The following is a 23,240-nucleotide window of genomic DNA, read 5'->3' on the forward strand; positions in this document are numbered from 1 at the left end:
ATCTTCCATCCCACTACAGTCATGTTTTGCCTTATTTTATCATGATATGTTTCCATCTTATCTCCCTTGAGAATAAGGATCTTTTCTGTGTCACATTTATGTTTCCTGCAATGTCTAGGAAATGCATTATAAGTAGAAGATATTCAGTAAATTTTAGTTGGGTGAATGGATGGATGGATGAATGAATGAATGAAGTAGGATTCACCAAACAGCTGTTTAGAGTAAGGAGTTGGCTCTTTTTATTTCTGTGTCCACTGGCTGAGCTTCAGTAGATGCTCAAAATGTTGAATGAATGAATGAATGTGTAATGAGTAACCAAATAAATGAATGGCTAGCTAGAGTCCCAGATTGTAACACAAGCACAATAAAAATCAGTGAAGTCCCTAATCTCCACAACATGCCTACAAAGCAGGTAATAACACTGCCCCCTTACTGAGGCTTGGAGAGCTTAAGTAATCAACTCAAGGTCACACATCTGGTAAGTAGCAGAGCCACCATGGCCCTATGAGGACCCACCCACCTGAGAAGTAGGAATGCAATCCACAGGAATGCCCTTACTTCTGACCCAGCTGGCATGTGGAAGTTCCACAAACAACCCTTAGGCTCAATAATTTGCTCGAAGGACTCAGAATCATTGAAAGGTGTTATACAGGGAAAGAGCACCAGTTGAAGTCAGCCAAGGAAAGACAAGCATAGGGCAGAGTCCAGGAAGGTTCAGGTGCAGAGCTTCCTGTGCATTCTCCCCAGGCATTTGGGACAGTGTCATTTTCTTGATAGTGATGTGTGATGATACCCATGGAGCTTGCCTCTCCAAGTCTTCCCATTTAGAGTTTTTATTGGGGCTTGGTAACTAGGCAGTGCTGCTGCCATTTGAAACTGATTGGTTGACTGATGGATCAATTTCTCATGTGGTTGTAGTTGCTCTCCAGATCCACTGCATGACCCACAGCACTCACCCTAAATTGCTGGCCTTTCTGATACGGCCAGTCCTTCCCCTTAATCACATTAGTAGACTATCTCCCATGACCCAAGGCCCCCAGCAAAATGGGCATTCCCACCCTGCAGGGCATTCTAAGGCTAAGTTCACCTCCCAGAAGCTGAGGTCAGGGGCCAGACCTCTCTTTGAGCAGGCTAAGTTCTTTACTCCATAGGCATTGATAGCACGGGTGGTGGTTGGCATGTTCTCATCACAGTGTACTAACCGTCCCCGCTCTGGCTGAGGAGAGAGTTACCCACTATCACAGGAAGTGGGCCCGCCGCCCACCCATGCCTGATGCTCCTGGGTTATGAGGCTCCATCATGCCAGAGGTTGGACCATGCTTTATTATGAAAGCCCATTTCCTCCAGTCCAGTCAGCTACACATTTCTCACTAAGAGAAAAGAATCTACTGGGGAAAAAAAACAACTGGTAATTATCTACCATAAAACAGGTCTGAGAAAACTGTACAGCTTGTGCAGTGATATTTTGGGATTTTCTTACTGCCATGGAGCCCCACAGCATTGTAGGGCACCAAGTGTTTTTATTCCTACACTTCCTGTTGTCCTGCTTCTCTCTGTGAGCAGGGAGGAGGGTGGTGCCTAAAGATTGGAGCTTCACATTTGGGGTTTGTGTAAGTCATGGTGAGTGTTTATCACAGGCAGTGCTGCTGCCATTTGTAACTGAGCCAGGCTGTGCTGTGAAGGGAACAGTGATGGGAATGCAGCTGCTTGTCAAAGAGTGATGACCCAGGGGTTGGGGTATTTCCACCCTGCCCCCACAGTCCCTGCACTGTACTGTCAGTCAATGGGGCCTTTGTTGCCACATTACCTGTTTCCCGCAGTATCCAGCTCAAGTCATGGCACATGGTGGGGACTCAAGGAACATTGTGAAATTGAGTGTGATACCTCCCCTCCAGAACCTGCATCTTGCTTGCCAGCCAGAGTGTGGTTAAGACTTCATTCATGCCTCTCATGGCAGCTCCTCCTTCCTCACTATGGCTCTCATGAGAACCTTCCAACCCACCTGAGTCAATTAGAACTGAGTTCCTCAAACCAAATAGTGGATCATAATGAAAGGAGACTTACTGTCCATTTTTGATTTCTGGGGTCATGAGTTTACATCAAAATGGGCCCACAGCCTGCAGCTTCTGAGGGCCTCTGTGAGACCAGACTCTAAACAGACCACCCACCAGACTGGGCTGTCCACTCACATGGGTTAGGTCATCATGGCTCACACGTAGGTATGCCATTTTGCCCTCTGTTCACTCTCCTCCCATCTCCTTGTGTGTCTTACCTGAGCAGAGAAGTAGGCTGGTCTCTCCAAGGCTGTCCTCTCCCCACCCAGCAGTGCTTTGTGGGACACTTTGCCTCAGATGTGGCTTTTAACCATCTCGTTCATGGTTTTGTCATTCCCTCACTTTGGTTGTGTGATTGTTTCCCCACAGCAGTTCTGAGTCTGAGATGGAGGAGGAGGAGGAGCCTACACTGCCCACATCGGACCTGGGTGGCGTTCCTTGGAAGGAAGCTGTGAGGATCCATGCACTTTTAAAAGGAAAGAGTGAAGAGGAACTAGATGCCTTGAAGAGCTACGACCCTAACAATGACAATGATGAGGAGGACTACGACGAGGAGGAGGGAGAGGAAGACTCTGACGAGGAAGAGGAGGAGTCTAGTGAAGGTCAGAAAGCAATCTCTTCTCCTATCCCGGACCCTGTCCATCACTGAAGCAGCCTGTTTTATGCCTGAGCATGAGAGGTTTCTTTGGCTGAAGTCACATGATGTGCTTCCACAGAGCCCCAGAGACATCCTTCCTGTCTCTCTGAACTTAGATACAGGGGCAGAGAAGACCATCAACAGTGGAAATGGTGTCCCTTGTGCACGTTCTGAGTTGAAATTGGATGGTAGAAGGCCAAATTAAGTTCTTCATTCTCCTCTCCTTCTCATTTTCTATTTTTTACCCTTTAGTTTCAGCGAATGAGGTTTATTTTAATGAATGAAGGGAATTTAGCTTTCTACAGGATTCCCTAATACCTAATCCTCGATATTGCAGGCTGCAAAGATTGATCCTCATTGAGGAGGGAGCTGTGAGCTGGGGGCCCACTGAACAGTATTTAGTCAATGATGGATAGTAGCATGTTTGGACCAGTGTCCTGAGGAGCATCAGTTTCAGCATCAAGTTGATCTGGTTGGCTCTGAAATGTTCTCTTGGTTTGGACTCAAGATTTCTCAACTCGGTCCCTATATCTGGCTCTGTGTGTCCTTGAGTGAATAAGGAAGAACTTGCTGGGCTTCCTTTTCTTGCCTGTGTAAGAGAGGGTCATTCTTTCCCTCTCCTGGCTGATAGGTGGTAAAGAAGAAAACGGGCAGAGACCTGAGTTCCTCTCAGGGTGATGCCATGACTGACTATTCCCTGTATGCTCCCAGGAGGCATGGTGAGCAACAATTCCTCCAAGCCATTAGAAGAGCAGTCAGTTCTGGACAGCCTGGGCACGTGGAATTGGCACTAGATGGTTCGGCTACCCCATCCATCCCAGGGTCTGTTTTCTCTGGCACAGCAAGGACCAAGTGCTGGCCAGCACAGAGTCCTGCCAGCCAGGATGCATATTACTGAGTAGCCTTGGGGGGCTGTGTCACTGTAAGACCCCAAGCCTGATTAGGCACAGCAGGCAGAAAGAAAGCACATGCTGACATGACCTTGAGGTGCCCACATCAGCATGAACTGTCAGAGGCAGGACATGTACTCAGGCTCTCTAAGGAGTTTTTCTCCACCTGGTTCTTCTGCTGAGGTAGGACCCACCAGGTAGCACTGCCTCTCCCTCCTTACTCAGTTTTATGTGCAGAAGGAGGCAGGCCCTGGGCCAGGAACCTGACACTGGGTTCTTTTTTCCATATGCTGTGTCTCTGGCATATGGCCCATGACTGGCCTTATATCCCTGCTAGTCATAGGGGTTGAGCATGTTCACAGCTCTTTTGGGGAAAGGTATTTTGTTTGTATCATTCCAGTTGTCATTATCTCCATTTGATGATTAATATGTTCAGTGGCCTGTAGCCCCAGACATGGCTTAGGATCACAGCCTATTTCCTTTACAGGAGCATTTAGCCCTGCCTTCCCTCACACAGACTTAATTTCCCAGATCTGAACCTGGCATCAAGACCAGGGGATGGGCTTTAAATACAGAAACATACATACCAGCAAATTCTGCCAACACCTGTGTGCCTTGAGCAGTGGACTTTGGTGCCTGTGTAGACAGTGACAGGACATTATTGCCTTGCAATTGAAGATAACTCTTGTTCTTCTCTTTTCTCCCTGTTTATCCCCACATGGGATTCTTGTTGCTGTGCTTGTGGGTGTCTGATTCCCCCTTCTGTAGAAGGGGAGTATTGCCCCTGGGACAGAGAACTACAAGGCCAGTGGCTCCAGTGTCTGTCAAAGGAAGAAGATTGGGGTACATGTAAAGGTACCCATTCTGCCTCTTGCCCACCTTCTACCCTGGGTCCCTGGCAGCCATTCACAATCTGCCTCCAAGAGCAGGTCCCACATGAAAATATCTGTGTTACAGAGCTGCACTGACAGGCTTTGGCACATATCCCTGGGCCCAGTCTTCATGAATGGTCATGTACAAAATAGCACATGAGACAGAGATTCAAGGGGAAGTCAGAGAAGACTCCAGAAGCAGGCTTATTGAATGTGGCCCCATCAATGCCCCTCATACATTCTGCTGCAAGTTCCCCTCATCCAGTTAAGACTGGCTTCTTCTCTAATGCAGAAAGCCTCACATCACATCACAACTCCCAGCAGTGGTTCAGATGTCCAGAACCTCCCTGCATGGTGCCTTTTAACATTTCCCTAGGAACGAAAAGTGATGGCAGATAAGCCCTCAAGGCTTCAGGGAGAAGATTCACTCTCTTCCCTTTGTTGCCAGGAGGATGAAAAGGGGCCCTACATTTTTCTCTTTAACTTATCTTCCCTAAGACATTCCAGTCTGTTTGGTGACTTTGCTTTGATTCAGCCCCATCCAGCACCATAGAGACTAATTGGCCTTAGAAAAGTCCGTGAATCTGTAGTGACCTGCAGCTCTGTGTTTAACATAGCATACTGCCCATATCCACATTTGGTGATCTTTTTGGCGCTTTCTGCCTATATCACATTTTCTGTTGCTTGTAAATTAATAGATTGTCTTTATAGTAATGAAGCCAAAGCAGATTATACAGTTAGATTGTTGAGAGCAGGTTCCCATCAGGAATGACAGAGTCCTTCAGATCAGGTGGCACCTGCTCTTGCTGCCTGAAAAGCCATCCTCCCTTCTATAGTATCCCTTCCCCAATGTTCCTGGCTGTTCCTTTATTTTAACCCAACTGTATGGCCTGGTCCAAGCACTGATTACAGGGATCCCACAGGGCAGGGCCACATGCAGACCCCTTGGGCTCTGACAGCAAGAATAAAATGAGGGACTCTGGTGATTTCTCATTTAGCTGAGAAACTGGGTCTTGTGACCAGTGGGGCACCAAATGGAATTTAAAGACAAAGGGCTTTCACCTCAGAAAATACAGAGAGGTATTGTCTACCATGTACTTCCAAAGCTTTGGGAATTTATAGGATGGAGCTCTGCTTCCTCTCCAACCATGCCTCTCCTAATTCCATCTTCTCCCATAGCTGTATCCCTGTGTATGCAGCATGAGGCCTTTTATAATATGGGTGGGGATTTTTTTTTCTCTCGCTAGCTCCAGAAGATAAAAACTAAAGTACTAAAAAAGTACATTTCTATCCTGTGTGAGTTGGCTGGTTCATGGCAGAATGGCACTGTCCCATTCCACCTCTCCCTTGATTCAACTCTCAAAGGGAAGCATGGCAGGTGGCAGTAAGCTTTTTCTGTGACCAACAGAAAAAGCATGAATGGTGCATCCTCGGGGATCTCCCACTATACTGGGTAACAGCTCAGAACTCATGACCTCTGGAAAGATGCCCTCAGGGACCAGTTGTAATCTGCTCTTTTTTTCTAATTTGGCATTTGGGTCCCTTGAATGCAGTTAATGCAAGAAGAGCATCAGAAAAGAAAGTTCTTTCTGAATTGGAGTTGAATGTATGAATCTCATAGAAATTAAGTGTATGTGAAACTTGAAATGACTACATCAAATTAGATGAGTAGAAGTCCCTTATGTGTGTGTTTGCATGTGCCCACATATTCTCAATTTTTGCCTCTTTCTGATTCAAACTGATCCTAGCAAATATGGTAACTTTTCTGTTTACTTTCCTATGGTGTTTCATTCCCTCCTTCCCTTGACTGTTTATTTTCTCCTTTCTTCTTCCCCATGATCTCTCCCTTTCTCATCTTCCTTGAACCTGGTGCAGTAGCTGGGAGCCAGCGGCTACAGCAGATCATAAATGCAACTGATCCCTTGGAAATCCAGGCTGATGTGCACTGGACCCATGTTCGTGAGAAAGAGGAGGAGAAGCAAATGGTACCAACCTCTGAGCCCTCCACTTCTAGAGGTAACTGCTTCAGGATCCAAGGACCTGATGCCCCTAGGAGCATATTCTGCCCCTTTCCTTGCTGCAGAGGATTTTTCTGTCAGGGCCAAAGCCATCAGTTTAATCAAATGTAAAAGCTGACAGAACATTTCATTTTCTTGGTGTTAATGGTGGCCACTGCCCTGGGCTTTTGTGTGAGACTATGTAAAGTTCTCTGTGGGTTAAGAGGTTATGGGCTCCTTCTCCCCCAAAGCAAAATAGAAAAATGAAACTTGATCTTGAAGAAATTGAGAATTTGCTTTCTTTCCCTCATATTACTAGGCAGGGTTATTCTTTCTCCACTTGATAGAATATTCTGGTCCTTTCCTCACGGAGTGTGTCTGGGTGTGAATATGCATTGGCAGGATTGGGGGCAAGGGAAGCATAGTTTGAATGGAAATGAAGTTTTAAGAAATTTGTATCAAGGAGACTCTAAGTATTTAGTATAATTTCTAATAGTTAGCTCTAAGTTGTAGGCAAGATGATCTGTGTTCCATAGTAGGATGAAGATGAACCTTATTCTGGATTCTTTTAAGGAATAGCAAACAATAAAAGAAAAAAAAAGTGGAGGGCTGTGTCAGCTGCCATGTCATTCTCACACCTTCTGACCTTCCCATACCCATCTTCCAAATACAGATCATCAACCTCTGTCTCTTCCTGTTGGGAACTGATGGAGAACCACACACCATGCAAGTCTCTGAGTATACAAGGGGGTGGTCCCTGCATTCATGAAACAGCCTTCAATGGGATCATTTGATTCTCCTCTGCCCCAAATCTTCACCTATCGGCAAAAACAACCTCAGTTAACTATTTCTGCAGCAATATAAATGTATCCAGAAGCGTCCTGGCTAATATGGCTCAGTTGATTGGGTGTCGTGTGATTCGATTCCTGGTCAGTGCACATGCTGGGGTTTCGGGCTTGATTCCCCCCCTCCCCCATAGGGGGCATGCAGGAGGCAGCTGATTGATGTTTCGTTCTCATCGATGTTTCTCTCTCTCTCCCTCTCCCTTTCTCTCTCTAAAAATCAATTTTAAAGTCTTTTTTTTTTTTTTTTTTTAATGTACTTAGAAGCTATGCAGGAGTGGAGGAGAGAGACCCTGCTGACCTGGGACAATGTCACACTGCCTTGCAAGATAGAGCTATCTCTGCAGCCTTGCAACTGTATTGCCCCTCCCTATGTTCCCTGTTTTCTTTCTTCTCCTGGACTGATACCCTTGTCAGTTCTGGATAGGCCCCTCGCCGTAACATCATCTTAGTTTCCCTTTTGTTTTGGACTTTAGGGTTGCCCTCAACTCTCCTCACTGGGAACACTTATTCCGGTGTAACTTTGTATTTATCATCTGTTTTAAATTCAGTGCCTGACCTTCCCTCCATACGCCGTGCAGCAGTTCAGGCCTGGCTGGAGACAGTGTCCAGAGGTAGTCTGGTGATGTTTGTTCTCTTTCCACTCACCATAACAACTGTTTCTTGGCAGCTCTGCTGATATCTTAACACTAGAATTCTGATCCTACCACTAGTGCATGCCAAGGGCGGAGGGTGGGGGAATGTGCATGCCTCACTTAGGCAGCCCATCCTTGCATGGACAAGACACGCACCCCACATTCTTCAGGGAAGATCCAGAGGCAAGCAGTAGTATAGACAGGACAGAGACAGACACTGATTTTAATTAACAGAGGTTGGGTAAAAGCCAAAGCTAAAGAAACATTTTTAGCACTGAGCTCTACAGTCTGTAGAAATTAATTGAGTATGAAAGTAAAGGAATAAAAAAATAAAGTAAAGGAATCAGTTAATATTCCACAAACCTACTGAAATATTAGAGAAGGAGGCAGTCAGTACTCAGGGGGACCGATGGAACACTTATCTATGAAAAGGGGAAAGCAAAGGAGGGGAGGTGTTGTTCAGCTAAAAGCAGATGGACATGCTGGGCATAATCAGCTGGGTCTTCAGGCTAAAGTGAAAGTATCTCTTTAAGTAATTAGGCCAAGGGGTAGCTAAGAAACCTCAGTTGTCCTTCTGAAACTTTTCTGGAGAGGTTTCTCAACGAGGGGGTTCCTGGCATTTGGGTCAGGACAGTTCTTTCCTTTGCAAGTTGCTTAACACCCTTGGCCTCTACCCTCTAAATGTCAGTGCAGTCTTCACTCCCACTCCCATCCATAGAACAACCAAAAGTGCCTCTATACAATACCAATTAACACTCAGGGAAGGGCAGAAGTGACCCTGGTTGAGAACCACTATGCCAGTGGTTATTTCTGGGATGAGCAGGATTCGAACTCATGGATCTTACCACCAGCCTCTTCCCAGTCCAGCACATTGTCCTCATAGGCAGCAGGGGAAAGGGGCATGAGCACACCATTAGAGGCACCTTCTTGCATAAAGCAGGGAGAATGAGCCAGAGCCTTAGCTCTGAGTATAGGAACTGCTGCTCACTCTCTCCTAGTCAGTTTGTATCTCCAGGATGGTTGAACAAGACTGAGGTGTCAGGACTTCCTAGCTGGCGGCTAAGTGTGGCAGCGATTTCTGGCTTCTGTAGTGTGTGGCAGCTTCTAGTCCCCTGCACTCCATCTTAACCTGGCTCTAACCCCCAGTTCCATCCCCCAAGCTGTGTCTCTCAACATCTGGTGCTTTACTGATACTTCTCACTTATTTGTGTTGATATATGTGACAATGGTTCTTCTCAAGGACTATAAACTTCTCACCCACCTGACTCTCCAACAGACCTTTCTTAGTAGAAACTCATAATGAGAAACACGTGAGTATGAAGGTCAGGCCTGTGCTGAAGCCGATGCATTTCAGTATACCTTGCCCTATGCAGATGGGGTTTCTGGTCCTTGGTCTCCTCTGTGCTTAACAACAATAGTGCAAAGTTACCACCTGATACCCAGGCACTCAGAGTCATTTGAGCACTCATATTGGCACAATGAGCCTCTCCACTACAGGCCCAGGTTGAGTTTCAACCAGGATGGGATGGTGCCAAGTAGAAAGATTCTAGGGAAGGAGCAGTGTCTGCCAGCCTTGTCAGCAAAGGGGTAGTACAACCATGAACTTGCTCTCTAGACAGAAAGCTCAGGTGTGAAGAGCACGGAGATTTGTCTGTACCTCAGAGGTCCCACTTTCTGGTGTTGATGAACTAACTTCTTTGAGTGACCAATGGCGGTATTACCACACAGAAGTTTTAAGGCTGTGGAAATATTTGGGTAATTTCCCTCAGTCTTTTCTCAGCAGATGCCATTGTCATAGGAATGCATCTTGGTGTTGCCAGCTCTGTGAGCTGCTCTGCTGTCTCAAGGGGGAATGTGACATTATCTGTTTGCCAGCCTAGAACTTGTCCTGGAACACTCCAGACCTCCTTAGTATAGTTCTCCAAAGCTGCATGTAAAACCAGCACCCAATTTTTAGTAAGCTCAGTATACACAGGATGGTACACAGCTTTTAAGGAATTATTAAAAGCAAAAAGTCAAGAAATAAAACAGTGCCAGTGTCTTCGAAGTGCCTCTTCCCTTCTTCCTACCCCAAAAGGTAGGCACTTCCTTGATTTTCACTGTACCCTGACCTCAGAGACCATGCTTATGTTTCTGCCACACTCACTCTGCTCATCGTTCAGGTGTGGGGTACAGATTCACAAGGCTGGCCTGTGAGCAGACAGTGACCTAGTCATTACATAGCTGTCCTCTCAAATTCAACACAACCTTGTAAGAAATCCATCCAACTGTGCTACAGCCAGTTCCTCTGCCACCCACCTTCCCTTGGGCTTTGAACCTCAGATTCTTGTATATGCACATTAGAGCATAAGCCCTTTTCCTAAATGAAAACCTTTAAGAATGATTTGAGGGAGATTAAAAATGGCAGCAGAGTAAGTGGATGCTGCACAGACACACTGCAAGGACCAAACTGGAATTACAACTATAATACAGAAACACTTCCTGAATAATCAACAGAAGACTCGCTGGAGAGAACCCTGATAACCGAGGATGGGAAGTGGAGACTGCATAGAGACTGGTAGGAGGGGCGGAGGCATGCAAGGACTGGCTGGGCTCCCACAGACTGAAGTTCCAGAGATATCTTAGCTGTGAGGGGTTGCCACTGAGAACTCTGGGGTCAAATCCCCAAGCTGGGCCCCTAAACAGAAAGCACCAGAACTGATAGGGGTACCCACATAAGATCTGAATGTGAAAAGCATTCAGGTTGCTATCTGCCAGGGAGAGATGGCTGGAAATGCAGGCACCCTCTTAAAGGGCCAATGCACAACTGAAGCTGATGCAGTGCAGTGTACCTTGCACTCCAGCAGAGGGAGGGCAGAGTGGATTGGAGCTGTGTGAGCAGAAGCCAGGATCAGGAGCTCTGGGGTTAGAGGTCAAAAGGTAGACACCCCAGTGTCCTATGCTGAGTCATTCCCTCATGCTGCAGAGATCATTTTATCATGCAGACATTTGCTATACAGGCAGCTTTGCCTGGGGGGAAGATAGTTGACCTACCCCCGTGGTCAGCAAACTGCGGCTCATGAGCCACATGCGGCTCTTTGGCCCCTTGAGTGTGGCTCTTCCACAAAATACCATGGCCTGGGGGATTCTATTTTGAAGAAGTGGCATTAAAAGAAGTTTAAGTTTAAAAAATTTGGCTCTCAAAAGAAATTTCAATCGTTATACTGTTGATATTTGGCTCTGTTGACTAATGAGTTTGCCGACCACTGACCTACCCTATTGGAAAACACCTTGTCCCACATGAGGAGTTTCTGAGGCCCATTAAGAGACTGAGAATAATAATTAGCCTCCAGGCAAAAGCAATTGCCCCACCGTATTGAAAAAACACTCACCACACCTGTGGAGGATTGCCCGAGGGATATTTAAGACTGAATCCTATCAGTCGGTAGACAGAGGTGATCTCTGGAGGCTTAGAGTCTTTGCCTGCTCTTATTAGTCAGAAACAGCGCTTGACACTGCCCAGCACTAGAGATTGAGAGGCGTAGCAGATCAACTTAATACATAGACACAAACCCAAACAGGCAGCCAAAATGAGGGCACAAAGAAACAACCCCCAAATGAAAAACAAGAACTCTCCAGAAGAAGAGAGAAATGAAATGGAGATAAGAAATTTATCTGATATAGAATTCAGAATAATGATGGTAAAGATGCTCAACAGCATGAGAAAAGATATAGTAACTATGAAAACAGAAATAAAGAATAGCAGAGCACAAAGAACACGTTGGAAGGAATGCGCAGCAGGTTAGAGGAAGTTGAGGATCAAATTAGTGAAGTATAAGATAGGGTTGAAAAAATCACTCAGAGAACCAAGAAGAAAAACAAGAGGACAGCTTAAGAGAGCTGTGGGACAACATGAAATGTAACAATATTTGAATAGTAGGTGTGCCAGAAGAGGCAGAAAGAGAGAAAAGGAAAGAGAATGTGTTTGAAGAAATAATGGCAGAAAACTCCCCTAACCTGGTAAAGGAAAAAGTCACACAGTCCAGGAGGCACTGAAAACCCCACGCAAGAAGAACCCAAACAGGCCCATGCACAGAAACATCATAATTAAAATGACAAAAATTAAAGAGAATCTTAAAGACAGCAAGAGAAAAGCAAACTATTACCTACAAAGGAGCTCCCATAAGGCTGACACCTGATTTATCATCAGAAACTCTACAGGCCAGAAAGGAATGGCATGAAGTACTCAAGGTAATGGAAAGCAAGGATCTGAAACCAAAATTACTATAAACCAAAATTACTTTGAATGAAAGGCTATCATTCAAAATAGATGGTGAAATAAAGAGTGTCCAAGACAAAAAAAGGGCTAACGGAATACATCACCACCAAGCCAGCATTACAAGAAATGCTAAAGGGACTGCTGTAATGAGAAGAAATAAAGGGGGAAATCTAAGGATACAAAATTGAAATGGCAATAAATAAGTACCTATCAGTAATAATCATAAATGTAAATGGATTAAATGCTCCAATCAAAAGACATAGGGTAGCTGAATGAATATAAAAACATGACCCAACTATATGCTGTCTACAAGAGATCTGCCTCAGAACAAAAAACTCACACAGGATGAGAGTGAAGAGATGGAAAAACATTTTCCATACAAATGGAAATGAAACAAAAGCTGGAATAGCAATACTCATATCTGACAAAATAGACTTCAAAATGAAGGCCATCACAAGAGATAACAAAGGTCACTACATAATACTAAAGGAATCAATCTAACAGGATATAACCCTGGTAAACATATATGCACCCAATATAGGAACATCTAAACATATAAAAAAACAAAACTTCTAGAGGCCCTAGCCCAGCCGTGGGCAAACTACGGCCCACGGGCCGGATCCAGCCCGTTCGGCTGTTCTTTCCAGCCCGTGGAGCCGAAAGAGCGGAGGGTTCTCTTGTTCTCCCCTCCGCTCCTTTACTTTGAATTTATATTAGTTCACACAAACACTCCATCCATGCTTTTGTTCCGGCCCTCCGGTCCAGTTTAAGAACCCATTGTGGCCCTCGAGTCAAAAAGTTTGCCCACCCCTGCCCTAGCCACTTTGGCTCACTGGATAGAGCATTGGCCTACGGACCAAAGGGCCCCAGGTTCAATTCTGGTCAGGGACACCTAACTCAGTTGCAGGTTCCTCCCCAACCTGGGCCCTGGTCAGGGCGCATGCAAGGGGAAACCAATCAATGTGTTTATCTCACATCCATTTTCCTATCTATCTTCCCTTCTTTCTTCCACTCTCTCTAAAATCAATGGAAAAATACCCTTGGGTGAGGATTAAACAAAAACAATAAGAAACTTCTAGAGGACTTTAAGGATCAACAACAACACAGTCATAGTCGGGGGCTTTAATACCCCACTGAATTCACTGGCTAGATCTTCCAGCCAAAAATTAACAAGGAAATGGTGACTCTAAATGACACACTGAATCAGATGGACTTACTTGACATTTATAGAACATTTCACCCAAAGCTGTGACATTCTTCTCAAGTGCACATGAGTCATTCTCAAAGATAGACCACATGTTAGGACACAAAAATAGTCTCTACAAGTTGAAGAACATTGAGATCATATCAAACATCTTCTCAGATCACATTGGAATGAAATTAGAAATCAACTACAGTAAAACTTTCAAATACATAGAGGCTAAATAGCATGTTGTTAAACAATGAATGGGTTACCAACGAGATCAAGAAAGAAATAAAATCTTCCTATAAACAAATGAAAATGAACACACAACCCAAAATCTCTGGGACACAGCAAAATCAGTCCTGAGAGGGAAGTTCATAGCACTACAGGACTACTTCATAAAAAGAAAAATTAATAATAAACTATTTAACCCTACAACTTAAAGAACTAGAAAGAGAACAACAACAAAAGCCCGGAGTAAATAGAAGGAAGGAAATAATAAAGATTGGAGGAGAAATAAATGACATAGAGACTAAAAAAAAAAAAAATCAATCAAACAAGAACTGGTTCTTGGAAAGGATAAACAGTATTGATGAGCCATTAGCCAGACTCATCAAGAAACAATGAGAGAGGATGCAAACAAATAAAATCAGAAATTAAAGTGGAGAAGTAACCACTGACACCATAGAAATACAATGGATTGTAAGAAAATACTATGAACAACTACTAGTATATGCCAGCAAGCTGGACAATGTGGGTGAAATGGAAGAATTCCTAGAAAAATACAATCTCCCAAAACTGAATCAGGAAAAATCAGAAAACCTGAATAGACAAATAACAACTGATGAAATAGAAGCAGTAATAAAAAATGAAAAAAAGAAAAGAAAAAAACTCCCAGCAAATACCCAGGACCAGACAGCTTCACAGGGGAGTTTTACCAAACCTTTCAAATAAGAACTAACACTTATCCTCCTCAAACTTTTCCAAAAAATCCAAGAGGAAGGAACACTTCCAAGCTCTTTTTATGAGGCCAGAATTACCCTTATTCCAGAACCAGATACAAACACTAAAAAGAAAGAGAATTACAGGCCAATATCCCTGATGAACACAGATGATAAAATTCTCAGCAAAATATTAGCAAATCAGATTCAGCAATATATTAAAAAGATCATACACCATGTCCATAAGGGATGCAAGGCTGGTACAATATCCACAAATCAATAAATATGATACATAAACAAATTGAAAGACAAAAATCACATGATCGTATCAATAGATGGAGAAAAAGCATTCAACAAAATCCAACACCCATCTTAATAATAAAAACCCAGGATTGTAACAACCACTCATGACCAAATGCTGACCATCCAGAAGTCAGCGCTGTGTTGCCCAGCTGCAGCCTGACTGCCCAAGTGGTTGAGACCCAGAAAGTGAGTCAGGGTCTGATCTGCAGCCTCGGTGGAAACTGTTGATCAGTGTACTTACCTCTCTTTCCCTCTTTCTTTCTGATCTTTGCCAGCAGCCAGGCTTTTCTTTCTCTCCTGGCCTCTGTGGGGGCTGCTGTTAAGCCCCGCCTCTTTGATCAGGCCCAGAGATAGGCCTGGAAATGCTGACTGGCATAGGAACTGACCAGTGAGAACCAAATTTGGGTGCTTTGGGGAGCCAATGGCTGCCTAGGAGGCGGAGCTTCTGACCCTGACTGGCATAGGAACCGACCAATGAGAACTGAATTTGGGCGCTATGGGGAGCCAATGGCTTCCTAGGAGGCAGAGCTTTTGATGCTGACTGGCATAGGAAACAACCAATCAGAACCAAATCTGGGTGCTGTGGGGAGCCAATGGCTGCCTAGGAGGCGGAGCTTTTGACACTGACTGGCATTGAAACTGACCAATCAGAACCAAATCTGGGTGCTGTGGGGAGCCAATGGCTGCCTAGTAGGTGGAGCTTTTGACACTGGCATAGGAACTGACCAATCAGAACCAAATTGGCCAGCAGAGGAGGGCAGTTGGGGGCGAGATCATGCCGGCAGGGGAGGGCATTTGGGGGCAACCAGGCCAGCAGGGGAGGGCAGTTAGGGGTGATCAGGCTGGCAAGCAGAGGCAGTTAGGGGTAATCAGGCAGGCAGGCAGGGGAGTAGTTAGGAGCCAGTGGTCCCAGATTGTGAGAGGGATGTCTGACTGCCGGTTTAGGCCCAATTCCTGGGATTGGGCCTAAAATGGCAGTTGGACATCCCGCAAGAGGTCCCCAGTTGGAGAGGGTGCAGGCTGAGTTGAGGGAACCCCCCTCCGTGCACGAATTTCGTGCACCGGGCCTCTAGTTTTTGATAAAAACTCTCAGCAAAGTGGGAATAGGGGGAGCATATCTTAACAGGATAAAGGTTATATATGGCAAACCTACAGCAAACATACTCAATGGGCAAAAACTAAAACCATTTCCCCTAAGAACAGAAAAAAGACAGCGATGTCTGCTTTCACCACTCTTATTCAACACTAGAGGCTCAGTGCATGAAATTCGTGCACTGGGGTGGGGTCCCTCACCCCATCCTGCGCCCTCTCGCAGTGCAGGAGCCCTCAGGGGCAGTCCAACATCCTTAGCACTGCCACGGAGGCAGGAGATACTCCCGCCACCACCACTGCGCTTGCCAGCCATGAGCCCGGCTTCTGGCTGAGCTGTGCTCCCCCTATTGGAGCACACTGAACATCAGGGGACTGCCCCTGTGTTGAGCATCTGCCCCCTGGTGGTCAGTGCGCGTCATAGTGACTGGTCATTCTGCTGTTCAGTCTATTTGCATATTAGCCTTTTATGCCTGCAGGATCGGGCCGAAACTGGCTCTCCAACATCCCCTGAGGGGTCTCAGATAGTGAGAGGGTGCAGGCCTGGCCAAGGGACCCCACCAATGTACAATTGGCGCTGTGGAGGGATGCGGGAGGTTGGCCAGCCGGGGAGGGACCGCGGGAGGGCTCCAGGGCATGGCCGGCCCATCTTGCCCATCCCAATCTTGGACCCCAGCAGCAAGCTAACCTACCAGTTTGAGCGTCTGCCCCCTGGTGGTCAGTGCATGTCATAGCAAGTGGTTGAGCGGCCTTAGCATATCATTAGCATATTACGCTTTGGTTGGTTGAACAGCCGGCCAGTGAACCAGACAGCACATTAGGCTTTTATTATATAGGATAGTATTGGAAGCCCCAGATATAGCAATCAGACAAGAAGAAAACATAAAAGGCATCCAAATTGGAAAGAGGAAGAAAAACTCTTATTATTTGCAGATGACATGATATTGTGCATAGAAAACCCTAAAAACACTAACAAAAATCTACTAGATTTAATAAATTAATTCGGCAATGTAGCAGGATCAAAAAAACCCACCCAAATTCAATGTCTTTTTATACATCAACTAGAGGCCTGGTGCACGAATTTGTGCACAGGTGGGGTCCAGCCAGCCCACCCCAATGAGGGCCAATTGGGGCCAAACTGGCGGGGGGGGGGGAATGAAGGTGTGACCGGCTGGGGGGGGGGCTGCAGGAGGTTGGGGGGGGCAAATTGGAGCCCCTATCGGGCCAGTTGGCTGCTGCAATGCACATCCTACCAACTGGTCATTCTGTCCTTCCGGTTGCTTGGCTTTTATATACGTATATACTAGAGGCCTGGTGCATGAAATTGTGCACTGGTGGGGTGTCCCTCAGCCCAGCCTGCACCCTCTCCAATCTGGGACTCATCGAGGGATGTCCGACTGCCCGTTTAGGTGGATCGAGCCTAAACAGGCAGTCGGACATCCCTCTCACAATCCGGTACTGCTGGCTCCCAACTGCTTGCCTGCCTGCCTGCCTGATTGCCCCTAACCATTTCTGCTTGCGAGCCTGATCACCCCCTAACCATTCCCCTGCCAGCCTGATCGACGCCTAACTGCTCCCCTGCCAGCCCAATTGCCCCCAACTGCCCTCCCCTGCAGGCCCGGTAACCCCCAACTGCCCTCCCCTGCCAGTCTGGTAACCCCCAACTGCCCTCCCCTGCAGGCCCGGTAACCCCCAACTGCCCTCCCCTGCCAGTCTGGTAACCCCCAACTGCCCTCCCCTGCTGGCCCTGTCACCCCCAACTGCCCTCCCCTGCCCGCCTGGTTGCCCCTAACTGCCTTCCCCTGCTGGCCTGGTCACCCCCAAGTGCCCTCCCCTGCCAGCCTGATCGCCCCTAACTGCCCTCCCCTGCTGGCCCTGTCACCCCCAACTGCCCTCCCCTGCCCGCCTGGTTGCCCCTAACTGCCTTCCCCTGCTGGCCTGGTCACCCCCAAGTGCCCTCCCCTGCCAGCCTGATCGCCCCTAACTGCCCTCCCCTGCTGGCCTGGTCACCCACAACTGCCCTCCTCTGCAGGCCTGGTCACCCACAACTGCCCTCCCCTGCAGGCCTAGTTGCCCCTAACTTCCCTCCCCTGCAGGCCTGGTTGCCCCCAACTGCCCTCCCCTGCTGGCCCGGTCACCCCCAAGTGCTCTTCCCTGCTGGCCTGGTCACCCCCAACTGCTCCCCCTGCCTGCCTGGTTGCCCCCAACTGCCCTCCTGCTGGCCTGGTTGCCCCCAACTGCCCCTCCCCTGCCGGCCTGGTTGCCCCACACAACCTGCTGTTCAGTCATTTGGTTGTCCCTCACTAACCCCCCTGTTGGCCTTATCGCCCCACACAGCCTGCTGTTTGGTCGTCCGTCTGGTTGTTTTGGTTGTGACAGCCCCTGGCTTTTTATATATTAGGATAGATAATGAATTCTCAGAAAGCAAAACTGAAAAAAAGCAATCCCATTTATCACTGCAACAAAAAAATTAAGATACTTAAGAATAAATTTAACCACTGAGGTAAAAGACTTGTACTTAAAAAACTATAGGACACTAAAAAAAGACAGAGAAAATAATAAACAAGTAGAAGAATATTCTGTGTTCTAGGATTGGTAGAATCAACACCATTAAAATGTCCATACTGCCCAAGACAATTTATATATTCAATGCAATCCCTACTAAAATAACAACAGCATATTTTACAGATCTATAACAAATACTCCAAAAATGTATATGGAACAAAAAAAGACTCCAAATAGCTGCAGCAATCTTAAGAAAGAAGAAAAAAGTTGGAGGAATCACAATACCAGATAACAAGTTATACTACAAAGCCACCATAATCAAAACAGCCTGATACTGGCACAAGAACATGCATGTAGATCAATGGAACAAAACAGAGAACCCCAGAAATAAGCCTGAGCCATTACACGCAATTAATATTTGACAAACGGGGCAAGAGCATACAATGGAGTCAAGACAGTCTTTTCAATAAATGGTGTTGGGAAAATTGGACAGAAACATGCAAAAAAAAAAATTAGACCACCAATTTACACCATACACAGGAATAAACTCAAAATGGATAAAAGACCTAAATGTAAGTCAGAAAACAATAAATATCCTAGAAGAAACCATAGGCAGCAAAATCTCAGACACCTCTCATAGCAATATGTTGAAAGATACATCTCCTAGGGCAAAGGAAACTAAGGAGAAAATAAATAAATGGGACTACATCAAAATAAAAAGCTTCTGCACAGCAAAAGAAACCATCAACAAAATGAAAAGGGAGCCCACTGTATGGGAGAACATATTTGGCAATGATACATCTGATAAAGGGTTAATATCCAAACTATATAAGGGACTCATACAACTTAACAAAAGGAAGACTAACAATCCAATGAAAAAATGAGCAAAGGACCTAAATAGAAACTTCTCCAAAGAGGACACACATGGGCCAAGAGACATGAAAAAATGCTCAAAGTCACTAATCATCCGAGAGATAATAATTAAAACAACAATGAGGTATCACCTTACACCTGTCAGAATGTCTGCTATCAATAAAAGACAAGTGTTGGTGAGGATGTGGAGAAAAGGAAACCCTAGTACACTGCTGGTGGTAATGCTGATTTGTGCAGCCTTTATGGAAAACAGTATGGAGTTTCCTCAAAAAATTAAATATGGAACTGCCATTTGACCCAGTTATCCCACTTCTAGGAATATAGCCTAAGAAACCCGAAACACCAATCAGAAAGAATGTATGCATTCCTGTGTTCAGAGGAGCACAATTTACAATAGCTAAGATCTGGAAACAGCCCAAGTGCCTATAAATAGATGAGTGGATGAAAAAGCTCTGGTACATTTATACTATGGAATACTATGCAGCAGTAAAAAAGAGGAATCTCTTACCCTTTGAGACAGCATGGAGGGACCTGGAGAGTATCACGTTAAGTGAAGTAAGTCAGTCAGAGAAAGACAAGTATCACATGATCTCACTCATATGTGGAATCTAAGTAACAAAATAAGCTGATGAATGGAGTGGATCCAGAGGCAAGGAAGCATGGAACAGTGTACAGAATTTCAGAGGGAAAGTGGGAGAGAGTGGATAGATGGGAGGTAATCAATCAAAGATCTTGTATGCATATATGCATAACCCATGGACGCAGACAGTGGGGTAGTGAGGGCCTGGGGCAGGCGCCAGGGGTAGACTGGAGGAGGTTGATGCAGGGGTGGGGGGGGGGGGGAGAGACATATGTAATACTTTCAATAATAAAGTTTTTTAATTAAAATAAAATAAAAACAATGATTTGTGGGTTGCTATGCTTCGAACACTAGAAGAAGCCATTAGGACTCCTGGCAAGTGAGTACTGTTAGTCTTGGATAACACTGGCATGTCACAGCATCCTTTAAAGCAGTGCTTGTTACTTTCTTAATTGCTTTTTCTTCAGACTGTTAGTGTAAGTTCTAAGTGTCCAGATGGTTGAAGCAGCTGTGAATGTGCATGCGCGCGCGCGCGCTGTGTGTGTGTGTGTGTGTGTGTGTGTGTGTGTGTGTGTGTGTGTGTGTGTTGTAGGGGCTGGTTCCTCAGGAGAAATGAAGTTGATTAGTGCTTTGCCGCATTTTGTAGCACTAAAGGGCTAGTCCTGAATCCAGAAAATGAACTTTACATATCCCCTTATCCCTTCCTATTATGCTTTAGAAAAGTATTTCTAAATTATCCCAAGCGAATCTGCCACTTCTGCCAGAATTTGTCCTGCCCCTTCTCCTAGTGGTCTTCGCATCACAGCCTGGGAAGAAGCACTGCTGCTTTCCCACCTGCAAAGGCGGTCTCCCTATCCTGTCTTTCCTTTTCTTCCTTTGTTTCTGCTTTACAGTCCCATTTGATGAGGATGGCCTGGAGGAAGATGTGGATTCGGAGCCGGCAGAAATAGAAGGGGAGGCAGCAGAGAATGGGGACATGGGTGACACTGGTGCTGAGCTGGATGATGGTATGGGGACCCCAGAGCCTCCCCTTTCCACCATGGTGAACACCCTGTTCCTCACTTCAGGACACGCCAGAGTGCTTTGAACTCAGGAAAGATAAAAACAATACACATTAATCAAAAGCAGGGAGCTCAGGGGAGGCAGCAGATAGATCTCCTGGTTCGTTCCATTTTCGGTCACTAACTTAAATACCTATTATTTCACTCTCCCATAAGCCACCTTTCAACATCGCCTGCATTCATTAAGTTGTGGTTGAGAAACTGAGCAGATTTGGGGCTTTATACAGAGCCTTTAATCCAGTAGATGCCTTCTGAAAGCTAGATATAAGGAGATGGTATTTTAAGAATTATAGCCTGGTTGGTTGGGAAACAAGGGCAAAGGATTAGGCTGGGAAAAATGAGAAGAACAGTCCTGGTAAGATAGTGAAGGGAGCACGGCCTCAGCTGTGGTGGTGGGGTGGCAGGGCTGGGCAGTGCTAACGGGAGAGAAATGCAAGTGGGTAGTGGGCCCAGCAAGCAAGGCCTGCCCTCCACAAGCATGCTCATGGTTCTGCTTTCTGTCATGGCCTATCATGTGTCATCTGGCTATATTTCAGAAGATAGTGGAGTACTGTGTTACAGAGGATGTACTTTTGGCTGAGTATCAGAAACTGGGTGAGGACCAGCAAGTAGGGCCCCACTGGGGAACAGAGCCTGGTCCAGGCTACAGTCATGCTGTTCTCCAAGGAAGGCAGGAGACTGGAAAGGGGCAGGCCTCACTCAAGTTCCGTGTTCTCCTTTTCCTTTGCCAGATCAGCACTGGTCTGACGACATCCCATTGGATGCTGAAATAGAGTTTTGCAGGCAGCACCAAGAGGTAGTAGAAGCGGAGCTGGAGCTGAATGTCTCAGAAAACCAGGATGAACGACCCCCTGCCACTCTACAGCATAACAAGAGAGGTAAGTCTACTGTCACAGGATGAGCTACTCCCAGAATTCCTGCTGAGAGCCACTTGAGGACTAGTGGCAACACAGGCACAGGTCATGAAACAGAGTGGGCATGCATCATACCAGCCTCAGATAATGACCTCCTCCCCCTATGCATGGGCCCTGCACGTGGCTTTACCAACAGCCCCTTTCTGTGTGTTATTTGGAGCTATGAAAGGGTAGCAGGTACAGCTCAAATCTTTTTGTCACACACCATACACATGACACAAGCAGAGGCTTCATATGGGACGCCCTGGGGAAGCACATTCCCTTTTTTCTTCTTTCCATCTCTGCAGGTGGCCAACCTTGTTCCAACCCCACTGCAGAGCTGGCTAGAAAAGGGAATGGGAGTTTTTCCTCTTGTCAATCCTCTGTCTCTTCTTTTTAGGTCCCTCCCAAGTCTCCAGTCCTACCTGGTCCCCTTCGGAACAAGTTGTTCTTTTCTCTCCTGCCCACAGCCCCGTGGGAAAGGTAAGAGTGTGAGCCCCTTTTTTTGGCTTGTGCTAAGTGGGGTTGTTGAAAACAGGAGTGGGATCCAGCTCAATTCTCATCTGTGGGGATAAGGCAGCGTCTCCCTCATCCTGCTCTGCACCAACTCCAAACCTGGGTCATCCTATTATTGTATCATTCTTAGTTTTGTCCACATATCATACCACTTCAAAAATAAGTTTATTTTTAAGTTAAAGCAAGAATATTTGTGGAATTATTGGTTCAATATTACAGATGCATTATTTCTTAATATTATGTTAAAATGAGCTATGAATTTTAATTTTATTTTTTTCAAATATATTTTTATTGATTTCAGAAAGGAAGGGAGAGGAAGAGAAAGATAGAAATATCAATATTGAGAGAGAATCATTGATCAGCTACCTCATGCACGCCCCCTATGAGGGATCAAGCCCACAACCAGGGCATGTGCCTTGACCAGGAATCAAACCATGACCTCCTGGTCCATAGGTCGAAGCTCAACTACTGGCTGGGCTGAACTATGAATTTTAAAATAAGAAATACTTATCCATATTACCAGTGGTATGTGAACCACACACTAAAGAATGCTATATGAACACATTGTAATAATATGTCCCATGGAATGTGTTTTAGAAAATGCCTTCTGGAGAAAAGATCAGGGAGGGAGGTCCAAACTGAAGACTGGGTCTGCTTGCTCTGGTCTTTGAGATTCTAAGAAGCGAGATGAATTTGGTGATTTCACGTCTGAGATGGAGGAGCTTTACTGAGACAAGTGATGGGAGGACAAGGCATAAGGATTCATGCAGGAATATCTGGATCTTTGAGCTTCCTGGGGAGGACAGTTTATAATACAGACTGTAAAAAAAATAGATGTTTTTAATCTTCTTACCATGTTGGCCACTATGTTCGTACATCAGAGATCTTAGAGCTCTTGAGGAGTGGGAGCTGAATTCATTAGTGTCCTCTGACCAGCACTCACTTTAGTGCACATAGAATATAGGATGTTTTTGAGGTGAGCCAAGCCCTGAAAACTGAGTCTGTTCAACTAAGTAAGTGGTTCTAAAAATTACAGAAAGTGAGAAAGGTTCTCCTGGAGCAATTTGATTAATAGCTTAAAGGATGGAGAGAGGAATTTATTTCAGCAAGC

General features: G+C 45.8%; 1 protein-coding gene across 21 annotated transcripts in view; it reads left to right on the forward strand.

Annotated features, from left to right (window-relative positions):
- MICAL3 (microtubule associated monooxygenase, calponin and LIM domain containing 3) overlaps window positions 1-23,240 on the forward strand; it is a 294,200-nt gene that overhangs the window by 228,942 nt on the left and 42,018 nt on the right. For 14 of the 21 annotated variants that reach the window (XR_013960066.1, XM_080658702.1, XM_080658682.1 and 11 more), the window contains 6 exons: window positions 2,424-2,656; window positions 4,350-4,436; window positions 6,329-6,469; window positions 20,553-20,666; window positions 21,452-21,598; window positions 22,014-22,096. Coding sequence is in view for 20 of the 21 variants with exons in the window: in XM_080658702.1 (XP_080514828.1) it covers window positions 2,424-2,656; window positions 4,350-4,436; window positions 6,329-6,469; window positions 20,553-20,666; window positions 21,452-21,598; window positions 22,014-22,096 (805 nt within the window). In the remaining variant the exon portion in view is untranslated. Of the gene's footprint in view, window positions 1-2,423; window positions 2,657-4,349; window positions 4,437-6,328; window positions 6,470-7,843; window positions 7,907-20,552; window positions 20,667-21,451; window positions 21,599-22,013; window positions 22,097-23,240 lie in introns of those variants that run through there. The other 7 variants (XM_080658696.1, XM_080658701.1, XM_080658705.1 and 4 more) reach the window with 5 other exon arrangements.

Source organism: Plecotus auritus, assembly GCF_963455305.1.
Source record: "Plecotus auritus genome assembly, chromosome: 3".
Classification (NCBI taxonomy): domain Eukaryota; kingdom Metazoa; phylum Chordata; class Mammalia; order Chiroptera; family Vespertilionidae; genus Plecotus; species Plecotus auritus.